At 39.5% G+C, this 18,239-nt stretch overlaps 1 protein-coding gene across 4 annotated transcripts in view; it reads left to right on the forward strand.

Annotated features, from left to right (window-relative positions):
- The first annotated feature begins 827 nt into the window (after nucleotides 1-827).
- Nucleotides 828-18,239, forward strand: part of RALGAPA2 (Ral GTPase activating protein catalytic alpha subunit 2) — a 1,327,630-nt gene continuing 1,310,218 nt past the window's right edge. For all 4 annotated transcript variants that reach the window (XM_029593760.1, XM_029593759.1, XM_029593761.1 and 1 more), the window contains exon 1: nucleotides 828-1,068. In XM_029593760.1, the coding sequence (XP_029449620.1) occupies nucleotides 963-1,068 (106 nt within the window). In that variant the 5' untranslated portion in view covers nucleotides 828-962. The remainder of the gene's footprint in view (nucleotides 1,069-18,239) is intronic.

Genomic DNA, 18,239 nt, shown 5'->3' on the forward strand with positions numbered 1-18,239 from the left:
ATGAAAAACCTGAGAAACCGAGATGAACAGAAACGAATTAGGAGTATACCTTCTGCTAGTTGCTAGTTTACTGTGCATTTAGTGACAAGTAAGGATTGTTGTGAATTAGTCAGCCTGATGCTTTCCAGGGAAGTGACAGAGACCCTGTGTGGAGGAGTTCCTGGCATTTAGGAGGAAAACCCATGGTGTGGAGGGAATAGTCTGGTAGAAAGACTGGGCAAGCCAGCCTGTAACAGTTAAAACAATAAAAGAACAAGGAAGGGCATATATATTCAGTAAATATTAATGGTACCTACCCACGCTTGCCAATGCCTATGTCTGAGCATTGCTGTACTTGGACCAGGGCTCTATACAGCAGCTACTATCAGCCAAAGCAAGACAACATTCTCAATACTGTAGGAGATGCAGTACTGAGATAGCAAAGTATCTAGTGTTTTGCAGAGCTGTTGACAACCATATCTTCGAAAAGAAGGCTCAGCGTACGTTTTACTGCCTGTTTTAGAACCGCACAGACAGAATAAAGTTTGTTGGACGCTTCCTGCTTGGATCCTTTATTACACGGTCTCTAGGGCAGGAAAGAGAAAGTAACCCCTAAAGCACATAACATCTCCTCCACTCCATTACCCTTCCTGTTTAACGCTACCGCATCCACCACATCTGTCAAGGTCGCGCGACACAGGAAACTAGGAAAGGAGCGCGATCCAACTCCAAGCCTCCCCACCTTTGCAGGCCAGCCTTTAGTTATCTGCGCATGCGCCGAGTACAAATCCTTCCAGCTCTCAGTATCTTAAGGCTTCCTCTTGCCCCGCCTTCTCGCGTGACGTCACTGGCCGGTCAGTTCCGTGTTTACGGAGAGCACGGAGGCTGAGTCGGTGCTGGGCTGTGGACTAATTATCGTTGGTAACGGCAGCAAAATCTGAGAGCAAGAAAAAAAAGCAACGGTTGTCTTATCCCACAGCGGGATGTTTTCCAGAAGGAGCCATGGAGACATCAAGAAATCTACACAGAAAGTTCTGGACCCAAAGAAGGATGTACTGACCCGCCTGAAGCACCTGCGGGCCGTGCTGGGTGAGTGCCGCCGGCGGGGGCTCTCTCCCTCGCTTCCTTGTATGTATGGCTCTGAGGGGATAAGGAAATGCAAAGCAGCGCTTGAAGGGCATGAGCGGCAGGGGGAAGCAACTCTGCGTGTCCGTGTCTGACTGACCGTCTCCTGTGTTTGTGTCTTGTCTGTGGGGTGACTGTGTCTCTGTGTGACTTGCGTTTGTATGCCTTTCTGTGGCTGTGAAGTTGCCTCTGCGTCCACGCCTCCTTCCCGGCTCTTTTCCCCTGAGCGGAAGAGCCTTGGCCAGCCGGCGCAGGCCCACCGCTGGAGTCACCAGCCAGGTGTGACCCGAGCCCCGGCACTTCCTATCACTGAAGACGAGCGCTCTTGCGCTCCTAACTCTGCTGTGTGTGTGCCTGGATGCGTTCATCGCTTGGTACCGAGAGACAAAGAGCGCCTGTTCTGCAAATTCTTCTAACGCTGTAGAACATTCAAAATACATGCAGGCTCCTTTTTTATGTTTTGTTGTGCCAGAGGGAAGATCAGAAACCGTTTAACTTTAGAACTAGACTGGAGTTTATATGAAAAAGAGGAGACTTCACTGAGAATGAAGATCCATCTTTCAAGATAGTTTATTAGCATTTTTTTCCAGCATAGAAACTAATTTTAACTCGTTGATGAATAAATTTAGCAGTAACCTCATTTGTTCAGGGAATTTCTCCAATGCAAATTACTATAAATGTAAAATTCCATTAGCTTTAAAAAGGGATCATTTGAGTATGAGAGTATTAATGAGAATGTAATTACAGGGTTGATCCTTAAGAAAGGAAACAAAAATGTGAAGTTAAAGCAGTTTATAATATGAAGGTCTACTGCAGTGCTTCTTAGCCTTTTCAAGCTAAAGGTGCACCTACATTAATAAAAATATTGTGTGGATCACCAACTGCAGTGAAGCAAACTATGGAGATGAGGAGGACTCATAACTAAAAAAGGAGCTAAGGAAGCACTGAAAGCCCCAGTTTGTATTCAGAATTTTAAAATTTAAGGGAGGGAGGGGACAGAGAAATATATGGGACATATCACAATGGAGCAGCGTTCCAGTGACTTCAAAATTTACTGATGTGGAGTAGTGATTTAGTGGTTAGATCACTGCCTCATGCTCTGCATGAGGCTCATTAATTCCCACATTCAGGGGGCAAATACTATAAGTAGGGGGAAGGCATGCAAGACTACAGATGTACTCAGAAAAGAACTCTTGTACATTTTAAGAGCTACCTCTGATGTCTTGTGAGATGTCGAGGACAGAACCCAAATGCTGGTGTGACTCTAAGCTTCAATCAGTGGTGCTTTTTCCTTGGCACACCTGATCAGGTCTGATGGCATACTGGTTGGAAAACACTAGTCTACTACATGTAGCATACTTGTTGTACCATGGGGAATAGTCCGTACAGATTAAATGAATATGCTGGTTATCAGATGGTATTCTAATTTCACTCTCCCATGCTTTCTCTTCTGTTAAATCTTCTTGGCAGCAGTCCTGGTGCTTACTTCACCCAGCACTCTCAGCCTATTTGAATCAGTAGAGGGGCGTAAAAGAGCATGTGCGTATGTGCTCATCTCCCCATGGAAGTTCCTGCCCCTGTACAGTTATGCAGAAGAAAAAAGTGAAACTAGATGCTAGTTAGTTGAGCTTTCCAGCTGGTTAAGTGCCAGATAATGAGGCTTCATTGTAATTTGCTTATGATGCAGTAAATAGTAGGAGTATCCTTTGGTTCCATAGTTCTATGAATTTATAAATATCTTTTTTTTTTTTTTTTTTCCTCTTTTTGTGTCTGGAGTTTTCTTTCTGCTCCTTCTAGGTTTTAGCTCATGTGGAACCAGTCTTGACTGACACACTACCTGAGTTTATACCCCCTTTTAACTCCCTTTTTCAACTAGCAATGGCATACACATCAGGCCTTGACCAAGGGCCATAGACCATAACTTTGTAAACAACCCATGCTGCTTGGATTTGACCAGTAAGTCAAACTATACACTAGGCTGGGACTTTCTCCCCTCCTCCTCAGGGGCAACACTAGATTCAAGAATCAGTCCTAGACCTTATGCAGTACAGTGCACAGCAGTGCCATTGTTCAAGCAATACAAGTTTGCAGATATCATAAGATAAATGCTATAGGCTTTTCTAAACTTTTATGTGTTGTGAGAAAAGCAGGGTTTCATTTATTTTACAAAAGGCTTTTTTTTTTTTTTATTCCACCTTTTGTGACACTTTAAAGCACATTACATTCAGGTACTGTAGAGGTCTTATGATCTGAGTTTGAACATGAGACAGTGGAGAGTGACGTGACTTGCCCAAGATAACATGCAGGCTGAATAAATACCATGCACTCAGACTAGCACACAGTTTAACATGTGGTTGCGTTTTGGATGCGTGTCCATAATCCCTTATGTAATAGGGGGATTAGTGCATCCTGAACGTGTGTCCAAACCAGCACATAGCTAATAGCGCTTATCACATGCAAATGCTATGTTGATGAGGCTATTAGCTATTCCCACGCTTATGTAAAAAATAAATGTGCGCCCGACGCATATTTTTACTCATAAAAATTAACGCCAGCCCCAAAGCTGGTATTAAGCTTGAGGAGCCCCAAAAGTTAACCGAAAAGCATAAAATACTGCTTTTCTGCAGTTTGACTTAATATCGTGGCGATATTAAGTCGAAGGAATTGAGAAAAAGGAATAACCATAAAAATGTTTAAAAAAAAAAAAAAAAAAAGTCTTGCTGGTGGCCACGTTAGGAAAGCAGTCACTCAATTTTAATGAGTGTCCATTTTCCTAATCTGTGGCTTTGCATAAGTTTATTTATTAAATTTCTATACCGATAATAGTGGGGACATCATATCGGTTTACATCAAACAAAAACAACATATGGAAAGAGAGTTACATTAAACAGGGAGGTGGGGAGGGATTGATAGGAACTGTGAGAACGTAGATTGAAAGTACATAGGAATTAGGCTACTCTGAAACAAGTGATAGCCAAATAAATTAACATTGAGCATAATATTTGTAGAAACAAAAGAACTATGTACAAGGGTTCAGGGAGGGTTTGCATGGATGGTTCGGGTGTGTTTGCATGGTTCAGGTGTGTTTGCAAGGAGGTGAGTAGGGGGTATTATTGTTGATAGGCTTGTTTGAAAAGCCAGGTTTTCAAGTTGGCTCTGAATTTAGAGGTGCAAGTCTCGAGCCTGAGATTGGGGGGTAGAGAATTCCAGAGCGTGGGTCCAGCAATAGATAGGGCTCGTTCCCTTGTGGAAGTAAGGTGTGCTTTTTTTTAAGAGAGGGTACGTGGAAGGTTCCATTATTGGAGGCTCTGGTGGATTTGTTAGTACAGGGCAGAATGGCTCAACGAGCCAGTTAGAGTTGTGTGTGCGTGTGTGTGTGTATAGCTTTGTGTGACAGGGTTTTGTATACGATGCGAGAGGGGATTGGAAGCTAGTGCAGGTCCTTGAGGAGGGGGGTAATGTGGTCGTATTTGCGGGCGTTGGAGATGGTTCTCGCTACTGCATTCTGCAGCATTTGGAGGGGTTTTATTGTAGAGTAAGGAAGGCCTAGGAAGAGGGAGTTGCAGTAGTCCATTTTTGTTGAGAGAGTGGCTTGAATGACAGTGCGGAAGTCATTGGCATGAAGTAAGGGTTTCAGTTTCTTCATGACATTTAAGATTGAAGAAACCTTCCTTGAGGATCAGATTAATATGTTTTTTTAGGTTCAGTTGTTGGTCTACTTGAACCCCCAGATTTCGTGCATCGGGCTGCCTTGTGAAGGTATCATAGGCAGGATCATTTGTGATGGCTGGTTTGGGGGGTGATTGTTGGGAGATGAGGAGCAGTTCGGTTTTTGATGCGTTTAGAGCTAGGTGAAGGTCAGAGAGTAGAGCATTGATGGAGGCAAGACATTTTCTCCAATGGTCCAATGCGTTTGTTAGGGTATCCTGAATGGGTATGATGATTTGCACATCAGCGTATAGGAAGAATTTGTGGCCGAGATCGGATAGGAGTTGGCAGAGGGGGGTGAGGCATATATTAAAGAGGGTGGAGGAGAGGGAGGAGCCCTGAGGGACTCCCTGGGAGAGCGCTTGATGGGCAGATTCTGAGTTGCCTATTTTAACTGAGAATTTCCTATTTGTGAGAGATGATGTGAACCAGTGGAATGCAGTGCCTGAGAGGCCAATATGGGCCAGGTGGGTGAGGAGTTGCTTATGGCTTATAGTGTCAAAGGCAGTGGAGATGTCCAAGAGGGCTAGTATATAGCAGGTTCCTTGGTCCATGCCTCTGAGAAGGAAATCGGTGAGGGAGAGAAGGAGGGTTTCTGTATTAAGGTGCTTGCGGAATCCGAATTGGGAAGCATGCAGAATCTTGTTTTCCTCCAAATAGTTTGATAGTTGACTGACAACCCTTTCCATAATTTTTTAGATGAAAGGGAGATTGGAGATGGGGCGGAAGTTGGCTGGATCCTCTGGGTTCAAGGATGGCTTTTTTTTAAGGAGGGGTTTGACTGCAGTATGCTTGATAGAGTCAGGGACAATGCCAGTTGATATTGAGCAATTGATAATGTCAGCCAGGGGTTTGGTTATGGTGTCAGGTATTGTAAGGAGGGCTTTGGTGGGGACAGTGTCAGAGGGGTGGGTGGCTGGTCTAATCTTTTTGAGGATTGAGGCTATTTCCATGGAGGATGTAAGATCGAGGGAATTGAGGGAGGCAGCAGTAGGGTGAGGGGAGAGGGAGATGGGTTGAGGGTCTAGATTGAATCTGAGAAGGATGTTTGCTATTTTATTGTGAAAGTATAGTGCCAATTCTTCACATTTGCTGCCTGCTTCTTTGTCAGATGACTGGAGGGGCTGGTTTTGTAAGCTCAGTGACATAGGAGAAAAAGGCTTTTGGGTTGTAAATGTAGTCGTGGATTTTTTTGGCGTGGAAGTCACGTTTGGCATTGAGGGTGGCGGTTCTGTATTGATGCAGTGCTGATTTGAATGAAGATGTCTTATGGGGCGATGGGTCTTTACGCCAGGCTCTTTCCTTTTGTCTGAGATTGGTTTTTTTTAAGCGTTTTAGGTCAGTCGTGTACCATGGTTTTAGGTTTTTGGTGGAGGAGTTAAAATCGCGTGTGGTGATGGGGCATAGTTTATTTGCAATTTCAAGGGTGAGGGAGCTCCATGAGTTTTATTGCGTCATCAGGATTGGAGCAGTTGAGGTTGGATAGGGCTTTGGACAGTGCAGAGCTAAGGTCCTCGCTGGGGTAGGATTTTCTGAAGGTGATGGTGTTGGTGGCAGGAGGGTGCAATATGGGTGTCTTGATGGAAAAGGAGGTTTTGATGAGTGTGATCAGACCAGGGAACTGGGGTGCATGTAGGGGTGTTGGGGGAGTTGATGAGTGAGTTAATGAATAACAGGTCAAGCATGTGGAAAATGGACACTTGTAAAATTGAGTGGCCGTTTTTCCTAACCCGCGCACAGCCACTTCTGGGTTCCTGATGCCGAGGAGGTGTAGGGACATGCAATTCCCCTAGTCCCTCCTTTTTAGTGCAGCAGCTCATTTGCTTACTGCACCGCAAGCCCAGGAGAGAAGAATATCTCTCTACCTTTTTATGGACAGATGATCCGTATCTTTCCGGACTTTGCTCGTGTTACCCAAGAACGAAGATGTAATTTCCTTATTCTCTGCCCTCAGATTATCTCATAGGGGTTTTCCTTTATATTAAGGTATCCCTGCAAATGTATAATTCGTTCTTCGAATGAATGTTTTATATTTCTTTTTACAGAACAGCTTAAATCCTTCATTATTTCCAGGAGTATGCTGACATCTTCTCCTGGGGAATAGGTTAACCTAGATCCATGATATATAAGTAGCTGATTGTATGTTAATCCTTTTTTCTTTGTATGTTTGCCTATAATTCTCCCAATATTGTGTTCCCCCTTTTGGGCAAATGGCTTATTGAGTTATTGTTTAAGATTTAATTCTTGTGAAATTATCTTCTGTTTTTTTTTGTCTGTTTCTTTGATTTTGTCATTTTGTGTTTCGAAGTAAGGTATTGTCTTGCTTTTAATAATGAAATTAATAAACATAAAATTAAAAAAAAAAGTTACCTGTAGCCAGTGTTTTCTGAGGATAGCAGGTTGTAAATTTTCTCAGAACTCTCCCTCCTCCCCTAGGAGTTGGCTTCTTCATTAGCTAAATTTAGAGAACCGAATGGGCCCCCGCGTGATGGCTGAGATGCGGGTCAATCCTGCACATTCTCAGAAGAGCTTTTTGAAAGCTCTTGAAACTATACAGTCAAGCTTTCAACTGGGGGCTGTCTGAAGTCACCCATATATGAGGATATATCTTGCTGTCCTTGGAGAATATCTGCTACAGGTAAGTAATTTACACTTAATTCAGGTTTTCTTTAAATGGTGTTTGAATAGAATTGAGACCTACTTTTTTTCTATCTATCTATCTATAATATTTTAGGTTAATGTGACTTTTTCATCATTGTAGTTTGTAAGTTGCAGCAAGGATTATAATAAAGAATAATAGAAACATTTAATCCATCCATGGTTTGGTGGTTATATAGGACCTATACATCATTTCTAGTGCTGCTCAAACACAGGTACCTGCCAAAAATTGAACTTGTAACACTATTGGATCAAAGTGTAAAGTTCATGTTTTTGATATAGATTCTTGCATATAATGTTTGCTTCTGTCTTCATTCAAAATGAAAGCTAGTATGTTAATATGGATACAGAAAGTTTTATCTACTAGATAAATGAAGCTTGACCGACGTGCTGCAAATGCGCAGTAGAGAGCAATTCTACCGCGCATGCGCGGGCAGCACATCGGTCAGAGCTTGCCTGTAACAAAAATGGCGCGGCGAGGAGCAGTAGCGGCGCGCGCGAGGGAGGGAGCAACCTCTGGCGCAGCGAGGAGCAGTAGCGGTGGCGCGTGCGAGGGAGGGAGGGACCTCCCCCGGAGATCTTCTGTCTGCGCCATCCGAAGGGGTTGTGAATGAGCTGAGAGGGGGAGTGACTGAGTGGAGGGAGGAGTGAGAGGGAGACTAGAGGGAGAATGAGGGGAGGGGGGAGGGGGGAGGGGGAGAATGAGGGGTAAGGAAATGGACCAAAAAAAAAAGGTAATGTAGCCCGTTGTTACGGGCTTAACGGCTAGTGTGTGTGTGTATATATGTATGTGTATATATGTATGTGTGTGTGTGTGTGTGTATATATATATATATATAAAAGACACGCATACCCTTGATGGGTCCAAAATGTTAATAGTGAAAAAGAGTGATTATCATATCTTCATTGGTCTTATTGTACTTCACAGTTACAAAGGCATACAAATATCTCCTCTATGAAACCTCAAAAGAGCAAATGATCTCTCTCATAAATAATATAAGCTGCCTTGCTTTATGGGAACAACAGAGTTGAATTAAGGCTCCTATTGAGAATTTGCTTTTGTTAGACTGTTTGTAGATCTGTTGTGTAGGCAAATAGATCTGCTGTTTTATGAAATAAAGCTTTTTAGTATGGATCAGTGACCTTATTTTTGTTACACAAAGGCTTGCATTATCAACATTTCATTGTGCATTTGACAAAATTGATTCATTCAGCTACAGCCCAAGAAATTTTGAAACTTAAGTATCAAGCACTGCTAATGAACTGCATGTAGAGGGATGGTGGTTCTATGTGATCAGGGAAATGGCTGTGGTATGAATGTCTTCATTTTTTTTTCCTTTCAAACTCTGCTGACTGGGAACACTGTTTCTGCTGTTGACAAAATCCTATTTCAGCTGCTCATTGTTTAGTTTTGTTTTTATTCCTCAAAGTTTATATAAACTTGCTGCAAAACATGTTTTTGCTTAGAAATTTTTATAATTGTTAATAATTGCAAGTAATGCTACCAAAAGCTATTTTTAGTTTTAGTGCAAATGGTCCTACAAAACTTTTGTTTTGTTTCTGGTTTATCAGCACGTATTTTCTTTTTAATGCTACTTCTCCCTTGATGCACTTAGGAAAGAATATACATGATTATGTGGGAACTCTTACCACCTTGAGACCCTGATGGTGGTGTAAAAGCTTTCACCTGTTCCATTTATACACAAGCTGCTTTTCTGTCTGACTTTTTTTTTTTTTATAGTTTATAAAGATGTGATAAACAGGCATATTCAAAAAGAAGAAAAAGATTAAAAAAAAAGATGTGCATAGTTTAGCAATAGTCAATGAATGATAGAATAATATATGATGAAGTTAGGTTTGTGCATACTTAATTTCCAACAAACAATGCCAAACCATTATATAAATCCAAGACCCATTCACTCACCATATACACACACTTTCCAGAGCATATGGGTAGTCAGCTTTATTTAACAGAATACTATGAAAAAAAGCAATCAAGAATTAAACATAACAGAATATTGTAAATCTTTCAGTGTTTTCTTAATTGGCTTGGTAATAAGATTTAAACTTTCCTATTTTACATAATCCTTGGAAAATAATCAATGAGTATACAAAATATCAAGTCTTTCCAATTGTATCCAGTTTGTCATATTATATTATATTCTTAACATTTCTTATTTGCACCCATTGAATCTCCCTCTCCTTATGCCATTTGCCTTGTTTATCGCCCCCTTGCTGTATTTCCCCCAATTCATTGTAAACCGATATGATGTTTTTCTCTTAGTTGATTGTAAACCGATATGATGTACCCACGAATGCCGGTATAGAAAAGTTGTAAAATAAAAAATAACCCGATACCATAACAGAATAGGTAGTCTTCTTTAAAATGCAAGAATGGGCCATTAAAATAGCCACCTGAGTAAGCCTCACATAGTCCTTACACGGTTAACTGTCATTTAGATGATCCAAAAAGTACAAGCTGTCTAAAAGTTCACAAACAAGAAGAAGAAAATTTTTATCAATGAGACAATGGGTGGTAAATATTGGAACAATATTTCAATTACAATTTCTATGTAAATGTTTAATAAGGATAAGTACTATAAAGTATTTATTTTTTGATCTAGAACAGCTGGAAAGATTTTTTCAGAACAGAGAAATCCCTTCAATCATTTCCTCTTAGTTCAATGTGTTAAAGGAGAAAAGAAATACAAGCGGACATTTAGAAATTATCTGGTAATGTCCTGTGTTTTATTACAAATTTACAGTCCCTATTTGAGGTCTTATATGAACGGATTGCCTTATTGATGAATAATGTTTCACCTGTTTTTTGTTTTAAAAATTAGTTTGTTTAATATTTCAAGAATGTCAAATTTTGTTTGGCTAAATATGATGAAAAATTGAAAATAAAGAATTAAAAAACCCCCAAAAAACAAAAAGCACAAGCCTAACTGAAAACGAGTGCCTAAAATTTGTAACCTTTTACATGGTAGTCCAGAACTTCTTCCTAAAAATAATATAGCTTAGTATAAAGAATAAGGTGATATATTAGCATATCCTATTCAATGTGACATTTTGGGCATAAATCAGAATTGGTAATCCCAAATTTAAATGCCTTGACATTATCAATATAACTACAATGAAGAATCTTAAACTGTAATTCTTGATACTTAGAATCTATAGAAATCTTACCAGTGCATTCAAAACATTGCATTGTATCTATTTCAGCAATATCCATCCAAGCTAACTAGTGGTTAGCTAATTCTGTCAGCACTATGGGTGAGCACAAATCTGTTTATACCAAAAGAATAACTTTATCTTTATCCCCCACAAATCCTATGGTCTTCTCTAGAGAATCAGCCTGAAAGAACTTTATATTTGTAATTATTCAAACGATTAGATAGTCACGTGCTGTACAGTAAAGTGTTGAAATCTCCTCAGTCCCCTTTGTATTCCATTCTTTAAAGACTGTTCTGAAGACCAGATATAAATGCCATATTACCCACTAGAGAGAAGAAACCAGAGATTCTAAAAGAAATACCCCAACACTTGCATAAAGAGCCAAACCTGAACCACATGTGAAAACAGAGGATACTTTTTTTTTTTTTTTTTAATATAATATGTCTTGCATGTCAGGTACATGCAAAACAAGAAAGGAGCTGCTTTACACTTAAATCTAATGTACAGAATTTTTACGTATTTGTGACCCATTCCCAAAAAATTGAAGGTGGCAAACATAAAACCTAAAATTTGGCAATCATACCATCACAATTTTTAAGTCTCTTCAGCTTCTGATAACTAATTCATAGCGTCTGGCTTTCCAAATAAACTGAGTGACCATTGAACATTTTATGTAAAAGTTTAGGCAATGTTGTTTTTTTTTTTAAAATTTTTTTATTGCAATTTATAATTAAACAGAGAAGCTTGTTGAAATTTAGGGCACATAGCTTTAAGAAATCAATTTTAAATCACATCTTTCAAAAATGAGAAATAGATAGACCAAACAATTATTCTTTATACTTTTCAATAGAGATCCAATGTTCAGTTTGTATAGTAAAGATCTATTATGTGGAATATATTTCCAACTATTTAAAACAAGATGATGCCCACCTGAGAGGAAATTTTGCTTGTCAGCTCATTCGTATATTAACTGAAAGAGGCAGGCTTCAGATTTGCTAAAATTACTATTTTAACCCTACAAAGCTTAAAAATTTTTTGAATAAATCTAAAACTGTAGACTAAGATGTCTTGTGGGTTTTCTTTTGAAAATAACAGCATATCATCGGCAAAAATGCTCATTTTGTAACCACAAGGCCCCCTAACCTGAGCCCTCATATACTGGTTATAAGTTTAATTTTGCGTGCCAGGTGTTCAGTGATTAGAATATTTTAATAGAGGTGAGATTGGGCAGCTTTGTCTAGTGCCACTTTGTAAAGCAGAGGAAACCTGACTATTAATTCTGAGAGGATGTATACAATAATTGTATTCACTGGACAAATGGCTCTTGAATTCCATAGTGACCCAGAACCTAAAACACATTTCCAATGGACCTTATCAAAGGCCTTTTCAGCATCTAAACTAACTACCAGTTCTTTTTCATTATCTGCAGAAGAGGTGTATAGAAAAATCAGTGTACACACATTAATTATACTATGTCTGATCCGCAGAGATTACAAGGGTAGAACAATACTTAATCTTTGTCATGATAGTAGCCAATATTTTCACATCCACAGTGATTAACAATAGGCCTGTATGATTCCAGATACCATGGATTTTTTCATTTATTTATTTATTTATTTTGTTTAAGAAGAACATTTAGATTGATTTGTTCCCTGACTTTAATAGCAATTGTGCATTTGGGTTAAGGAAGTTAAAATCAATTCTTGTAATATTTTATAAAATTCTGATCGCAGACCATACAATCCTGGTGCTTTACCCAATTTAAGGGCCATGATAAATACCCTCAATGTTAAGTTTAGCAATAGGTGCATTGAGAGACTGTTGTTGAGCTGCTATGATTTGAGGTAGATGGAGGCCTTTAAAAAAATTCTAAATATGTTGCCTCAGTGTTGTAGTTAAGCAACACTTGCGTTATCTGTCAGTTACTCAAGTGTTTTTTTTTAAATTTTTTTATTTAAAACATTTTATATACCGATTTTCACGGAGGGTATCCGACCAAAACGGTTCACAACTTCAAATTATAAAGAGTTCCCTGTTTATCTTGTAAGGCCAATATGTAGTGTTTTAGACTTAGAACTGTGAACCAGTCTCATTAGAAGCTGGTTAACTGTTACTGTAAAGAAATAGTCTACTTCGACAGCTCTGGATAGATCTAAGCATCTGCTGATATAATGATTCAGATTTTTTGTTTTGTCATCCAGCTGGGCCTTGATGTCTTTTGATATAGTATGAATATGAGAAGACTTAAGTAAAACAAATTGGTTATGCAGTTGCAAAATTTCAGTATCATGAACTTAATTTTTTCGGGTTACATAGACTATAATTTCACCTTGCAGCACTGCTTTACCAGCTTCGCCAAATCTGACGAAATGCCAGGATCAGTGTTGATATGCATAATCTTGCCACTTATGAGAGATTCTTTGGATTTGGTATCATAGTATAAAAGGGGATCCAGGTGCCACTTAAGTGCTCTTGATTTGTGTTTCTAAGCACAGTGTCATTTGATGGAGCATGATCAGAAAGAGTGATTGTGTCAGCATCAGCTTGTTTAATCTTAGAATAAAGATATAAAGGTAAATAATCAATACAAGAATATCTATTATGAGATTCAAAATAGTAAGAAAAATCCAGTTCTTCTGGAGGTAGGACCTACCAAACATCCAATACTTGGAGTTCTTTCATAAAAAAAAATTCAGCCCTGACATAGGAATGAACTTTCTAGAGAGTCTGGGGGGCTTACATCTTTATTGGGGTCAGCTAATAAATTGAAACATCCACCCAGAATTATAGAATGGTCTATAAACTGATTTAACAATGTAACCACATGGGAAAAGAAAAAATAAGAATACATTTGTGCACATATGTTGCAAAACCCCCCCACATTTCTTGCAAAAGTGTACCACTAATCAATAGAGGACCACATGATCCAATGAGCAAGTAGAAAATGCAGTAGGCTTGCTCTGGGAGCTCCCCCCGCTAATCTGCCTTAAAACAGACAAATTTTACAATGGCACCGGTGAAATTGCAGTGCTAAGTACAGCGACGAGCTTGGCCAACTCGGTATTTCAGGATGTTACTGGGATGTCTGCAAAGCCACAGAGGAAGGATAAGGTGGTGGGGAAGAAGACAGAAGCAAAGGTGGCCGATGCCTAGTGGGGATGTGCAATCATTTTTCCTGCCTAATTCGGAATGGATCGGGAGAACAGAAAAATGATTGCATTTTTTTCCGAAATTTCGGGAAAAATTCATTTTCGGTTTAGTGCGCGCTATCGGGAGTTAGTGTACACTAACCCAAAAATCGGGGCCCCCGAAAAGAAAAACCCCAAACCGTGGGAAAAACGAAATTCCCGCAGGGGGCCCCCGAATCGAAGCCAGACACAAAATTTTAACCCGAAGCACACCTCTGCTGTCTAGCCCTCACCCAGCCTCTACAAATAGCATACTGGTGAAGGTGGTAACTACTGCGGTGGTTAGGGCACTTGAGGCAAAGTTTGAAGCGATTTCACGATAAATAACATTCGGCAATGAAACTTTGCAGGAAATTAAAGCGCAAGTGGAGGACACAGCGCAGAGTATAGAGGTTGAGTCAGATACCCAGTCAATCATGCAGGCGCAGGAGGCTTTGGAGAGGCAAGTGCTGTTTTCAGAAGTAAAAGTAGATGACCTAGAAAACAGGTCCAGCAGAAATAATTTGTGATTTGTTGGCTTCCTGGAATCTGTATCAGACCGAGCAGTGCGAGCATTGTTGGAAGGCTGCCTAGTATGGGAACCTTGGCTGGCAAATGCCATGTGGAAAGAGCTTAGGCCATTGAGCTCTATTAGACCCGGAGTGGTGATAGTGCAGTTGTTGAACTTTGTTCAAGAGATTGATATCCTGCAAGCATTTCACAAGAGAGGAAGACTGAACTATGAGGGTCACAAAATCCTAATTTTTCAGGGTTACTCAAGTGTGGTTTCTCAAAAGTGAAAGGAATTTTCTCCAATTTGTGCAGAACTTTTTAAGAGAAGTCAAGCTTACATTACAATACCCAGAGAGACTCAAGGTGCTAGTCACTACTTGGCATTCATTGGACTCTGTTGTGGAAGCCAAGCAGTTTTTGGAGTACCACATCAGAGTGAAGCCCTGAATCCAGATATTTTAGAAGGAAGTAATCACTTACCTTGGGAAGCTGTGACATCTCACAATTTTTGTCCTTAATGCTATGACTCTTTGATCATATGGATGAACTTGGTAATGTTTAGCAACAATACTTGGCAATTAGTAATACATTTTTTTTCTGGTTGCTCAAAAGTTGATACTGGAAAAATGGATATCTTCCAATCAGCCTACATGTATACATTGGAAACTACGCATGCACAATGAGTATTTGTCAGCTAAGAATTCCACGTTAAAGAAATATGATTTGTTTCTGGATGTTTGGCAAAATTATATTCAATCCTTTCCCATTAGAGCAAGGAGTGCTCTGTTTGGCTTAGATTAATAAGGTGTAGCAATGAACACAGAGAACCTTATTTTCCCTTCACTTTAGATGAGAATCATCAAACTCTTTAGACTGAGAAACCATGGCTTAGTTTTATTAGTTAATGTTGTGGACTGGATTAGGAAATGGAAAGGGGGGGGGGCAGGGATTGGGAAGAGGAAGTTTGTTTCTAAGCCATACAATGGTGTTATGTTGAAGAAATACTGAAAATGTTAAAAAAAAAAAAAAAAAAAAAAAAGTCAATAGAATTGCCCCTCTGGCTCAGGAATTGGCCTCTCCAGAACAAAAGGGAAATCATTATACAGAAAACAATCACTTCCCATTACCTGCTAGAAAAAGAAGAAAATATTGTTCTGCCTAATTTGATCTAAACTTTTATGCTACTTATCAGAAAGATGTGTCTTGAACAAACACTGTTTTACATATCTATAAAGATTATTTCTGTAAGGTTTGAAAAAGTAGTGTTTCTTCAGAAGCTCCACCTTGTTCATTCAGTTAAGATTTTCCTCTTAGGCATAGAATTGTAGAAAGCCCTTAGTTTTCACAATAGCACATTCTGTTAACTATCAGGTCTTTTAGTTTGAAATTGGTAAATAGTAACATTGAAAAAAGTGGTATCGCAATCAAATTAGTCTTAAGTGCTGGAGTCCTAAATATTTTTTCAGTTTTATTTTTCTAAGCGCTACCTTGATGAACTGAGAGAAAATTGTGTTCTGGTCCTAATTGGCATGTGAAGGAGAGAGAAGCTTGATAAGAGAGGGGAATATCTATGCTCTTTTGACCTTTTTGCTATTTGAAAAGTTTTTCCATTGTTTCTTTGTTGCCTGCAGTTTTTCCATTGTTTCTTTATGCTCGAAAGGAAAGCATAAAAAATATGCTTATCTAATAATAACAAGATTTGAGATAAGCGTACAGCTTGATGAATTGGTAGTCATTCCCCCCCCCCCCCCCCAGTGAAAGGAAATATTAGGATACATTTATTTTGTTGTAACAAAATCCGTAGGCAGAAAACTACTATATTTTGTCATTTACAACAAGATCCATGCGGAATGCATAGTTAAAACTTTTTATTTATTTTTTTAAAGAAACCATAGATAAAGGAATACAACACTAATACATTCATTAGTCTTGGACAAAGTCAGGCTGCTAGAATTTGCATGCCCTTAAACTATGTAATAAGGTGTGTTTGGCTCTGCACACATTTTTTGTGCACACAACATTCCTCCTGATTTAACAAAGAGTTTAGTATACAAAAAAATATTCACATAAATGAGTTAAAATGTATGTACAAATTAGTTTAAAAATGTTGGTTCTGTTATGCAAAACAGGTGAATTTTCAAAGGAGTTACATTTGTATGTGTAACATAATATTGTAGCAATTTTCAAAAGCCACTTATCCACATTAAGTACACTTAATATGAGTAAACCCTATTGACAATGCAATGATCTATATTACAGCAGTTTTCAAATGTCCAATTACCCAGGTAAAGTTTGTTTGCATATGTAAAATCCAGTTTTAAGTTTCAAACTTTTTATTGAATTTTCCATTTTCAACCACATTAACAGCATAGCCAACACTGGTAAAAATCCAGTTTTAAATGTTAATGTTTTTAAAATCAGGCCCACAGTATATAGGAGATAACTACTCAAATTTAGGGAAACATAACAGTAATATTTACAGCACATAGCAAACATTTGGTGTCATTGTTTGATTAGTGTAGCACCAGACTGTATTGACTTGATAGGTTAAAATCTATTCTAAAGGAGACTACAATTAAAATACTGTGCAGTACATTAACTACCATGCTATCTGAAGTGCTGCAAAGCACTCCTATACATGTGTAGAGCAGTACAGGAGGTTTAGCAAGTAAATGTATATAGCTGTGAATATTAAGGTTCCTGTTACAGGTATGAACCAAAGAATGCTTAAAAGAGCTAGGTTTTGACTAGGTTATCAAAGGATAGGAGATCTGGAACTAGTCTGATATAAGGTGGTATAGAGTTGTGAAGAGTTGGGGGAGATCCTGTGAAGGTTGCCATGCTAGTGCAGGTGAGGCACCTTGCTTTAGGTGTTTTACATGACTAAGCAGGCTTGTTAGTGAATGCAGAGGGCGAGAAGGTGTGTTGGAGGTGAGATTTCCTGAGATAAAGCTTTTGAGAGTCTCATAGGCAAAGATAAAATATTTTAAACTTGGCATAGTGGTCTAAGGAGACAATGTAAAGTTTTTAGGACTAGAGAGATTCTTTTTAATATATTTACATTGGAGCTGTTGCATTCTGTATGAGTTGTAGATGGCAGTTTAGTTTGTTAGGGTTCCCAATATAAAACACATTTGCCAGTCACATTTTGGCCCAGCGACTCCAGAGCTGCACCCACAACTCCCTGAGAGTTGACCCTTGGCACTGGAGTAGGTGCTTTTGGTACAGTCAAGCTAAAGAGTTGTGGGTGGCTCCAGAGAATCTGTGCCTAGTTGTGGACTGATGTGCTGGCCTTCCTCTTCCTCCAAATGGAGGTCACCAACAGGATCTTTGTCCTCAGGTGTGGGGGAGAAGGGGAGATGGTCCCACTGGGGGAACACCTTAAAGGGAGAAGGCTTTTGGGCAGGTGAGGGCAGAGCATCCATAAGAGGCTCGAGTCTGGCTTGAGGGGAGAAGGTGGCTCCTCACAGTCTGGTTACTGGTGGTGCCACTGGCATAGTAGCAACAGGAGGGGGGGGGGGGTGGGGTAAGTGAAGTTTAGATTTAGGGGAGGGTTTGTGGCAAGGGGATGTGAGGCAGTTGGAGTATCATTCAGTGATGATGGTATGCAAAGCAGTAACTAAAAAGTAGCAGAAAATGAGGCTTTGCATAAGGCAAGCAAGAATAGAATGGTCCACAGCATAGAGGTGGACCCAAATTGCATGACCCTGTGGAGGGCTGATTTTTTGGGAAGCTGGCTCTGATTACTTTGTGTCTGTGGTGTTGATTAGGCTACTTGGCAAAGTGAGCCGGTAGTAGTGAGGGAAAAAGTTTTAATCTGGTGAAAGTAATGAGTATCTCGGTAGACAATGAGTAAGTAGTGAGTTTTGACTGGCTATGATTTAAGCCCTGTCTCTCTGAAAGCCTAACAAT

This window comes from Rhinatrema bivittatum, chromosome 3, assembly GCF_901001135.1.
Source record: "Rhinatrema bivittatum chromosome 3, aRhiBiv1.1, whole genome shotgun sequence".
In the NCBI taxonomy this organism is placed as follows: Eukaryota; Metazoa; Chordata; class Amphibia; order Gymnophiona; family Rhinatrematidae; genus Rhinatrema; species Rhinatrema bivittatum.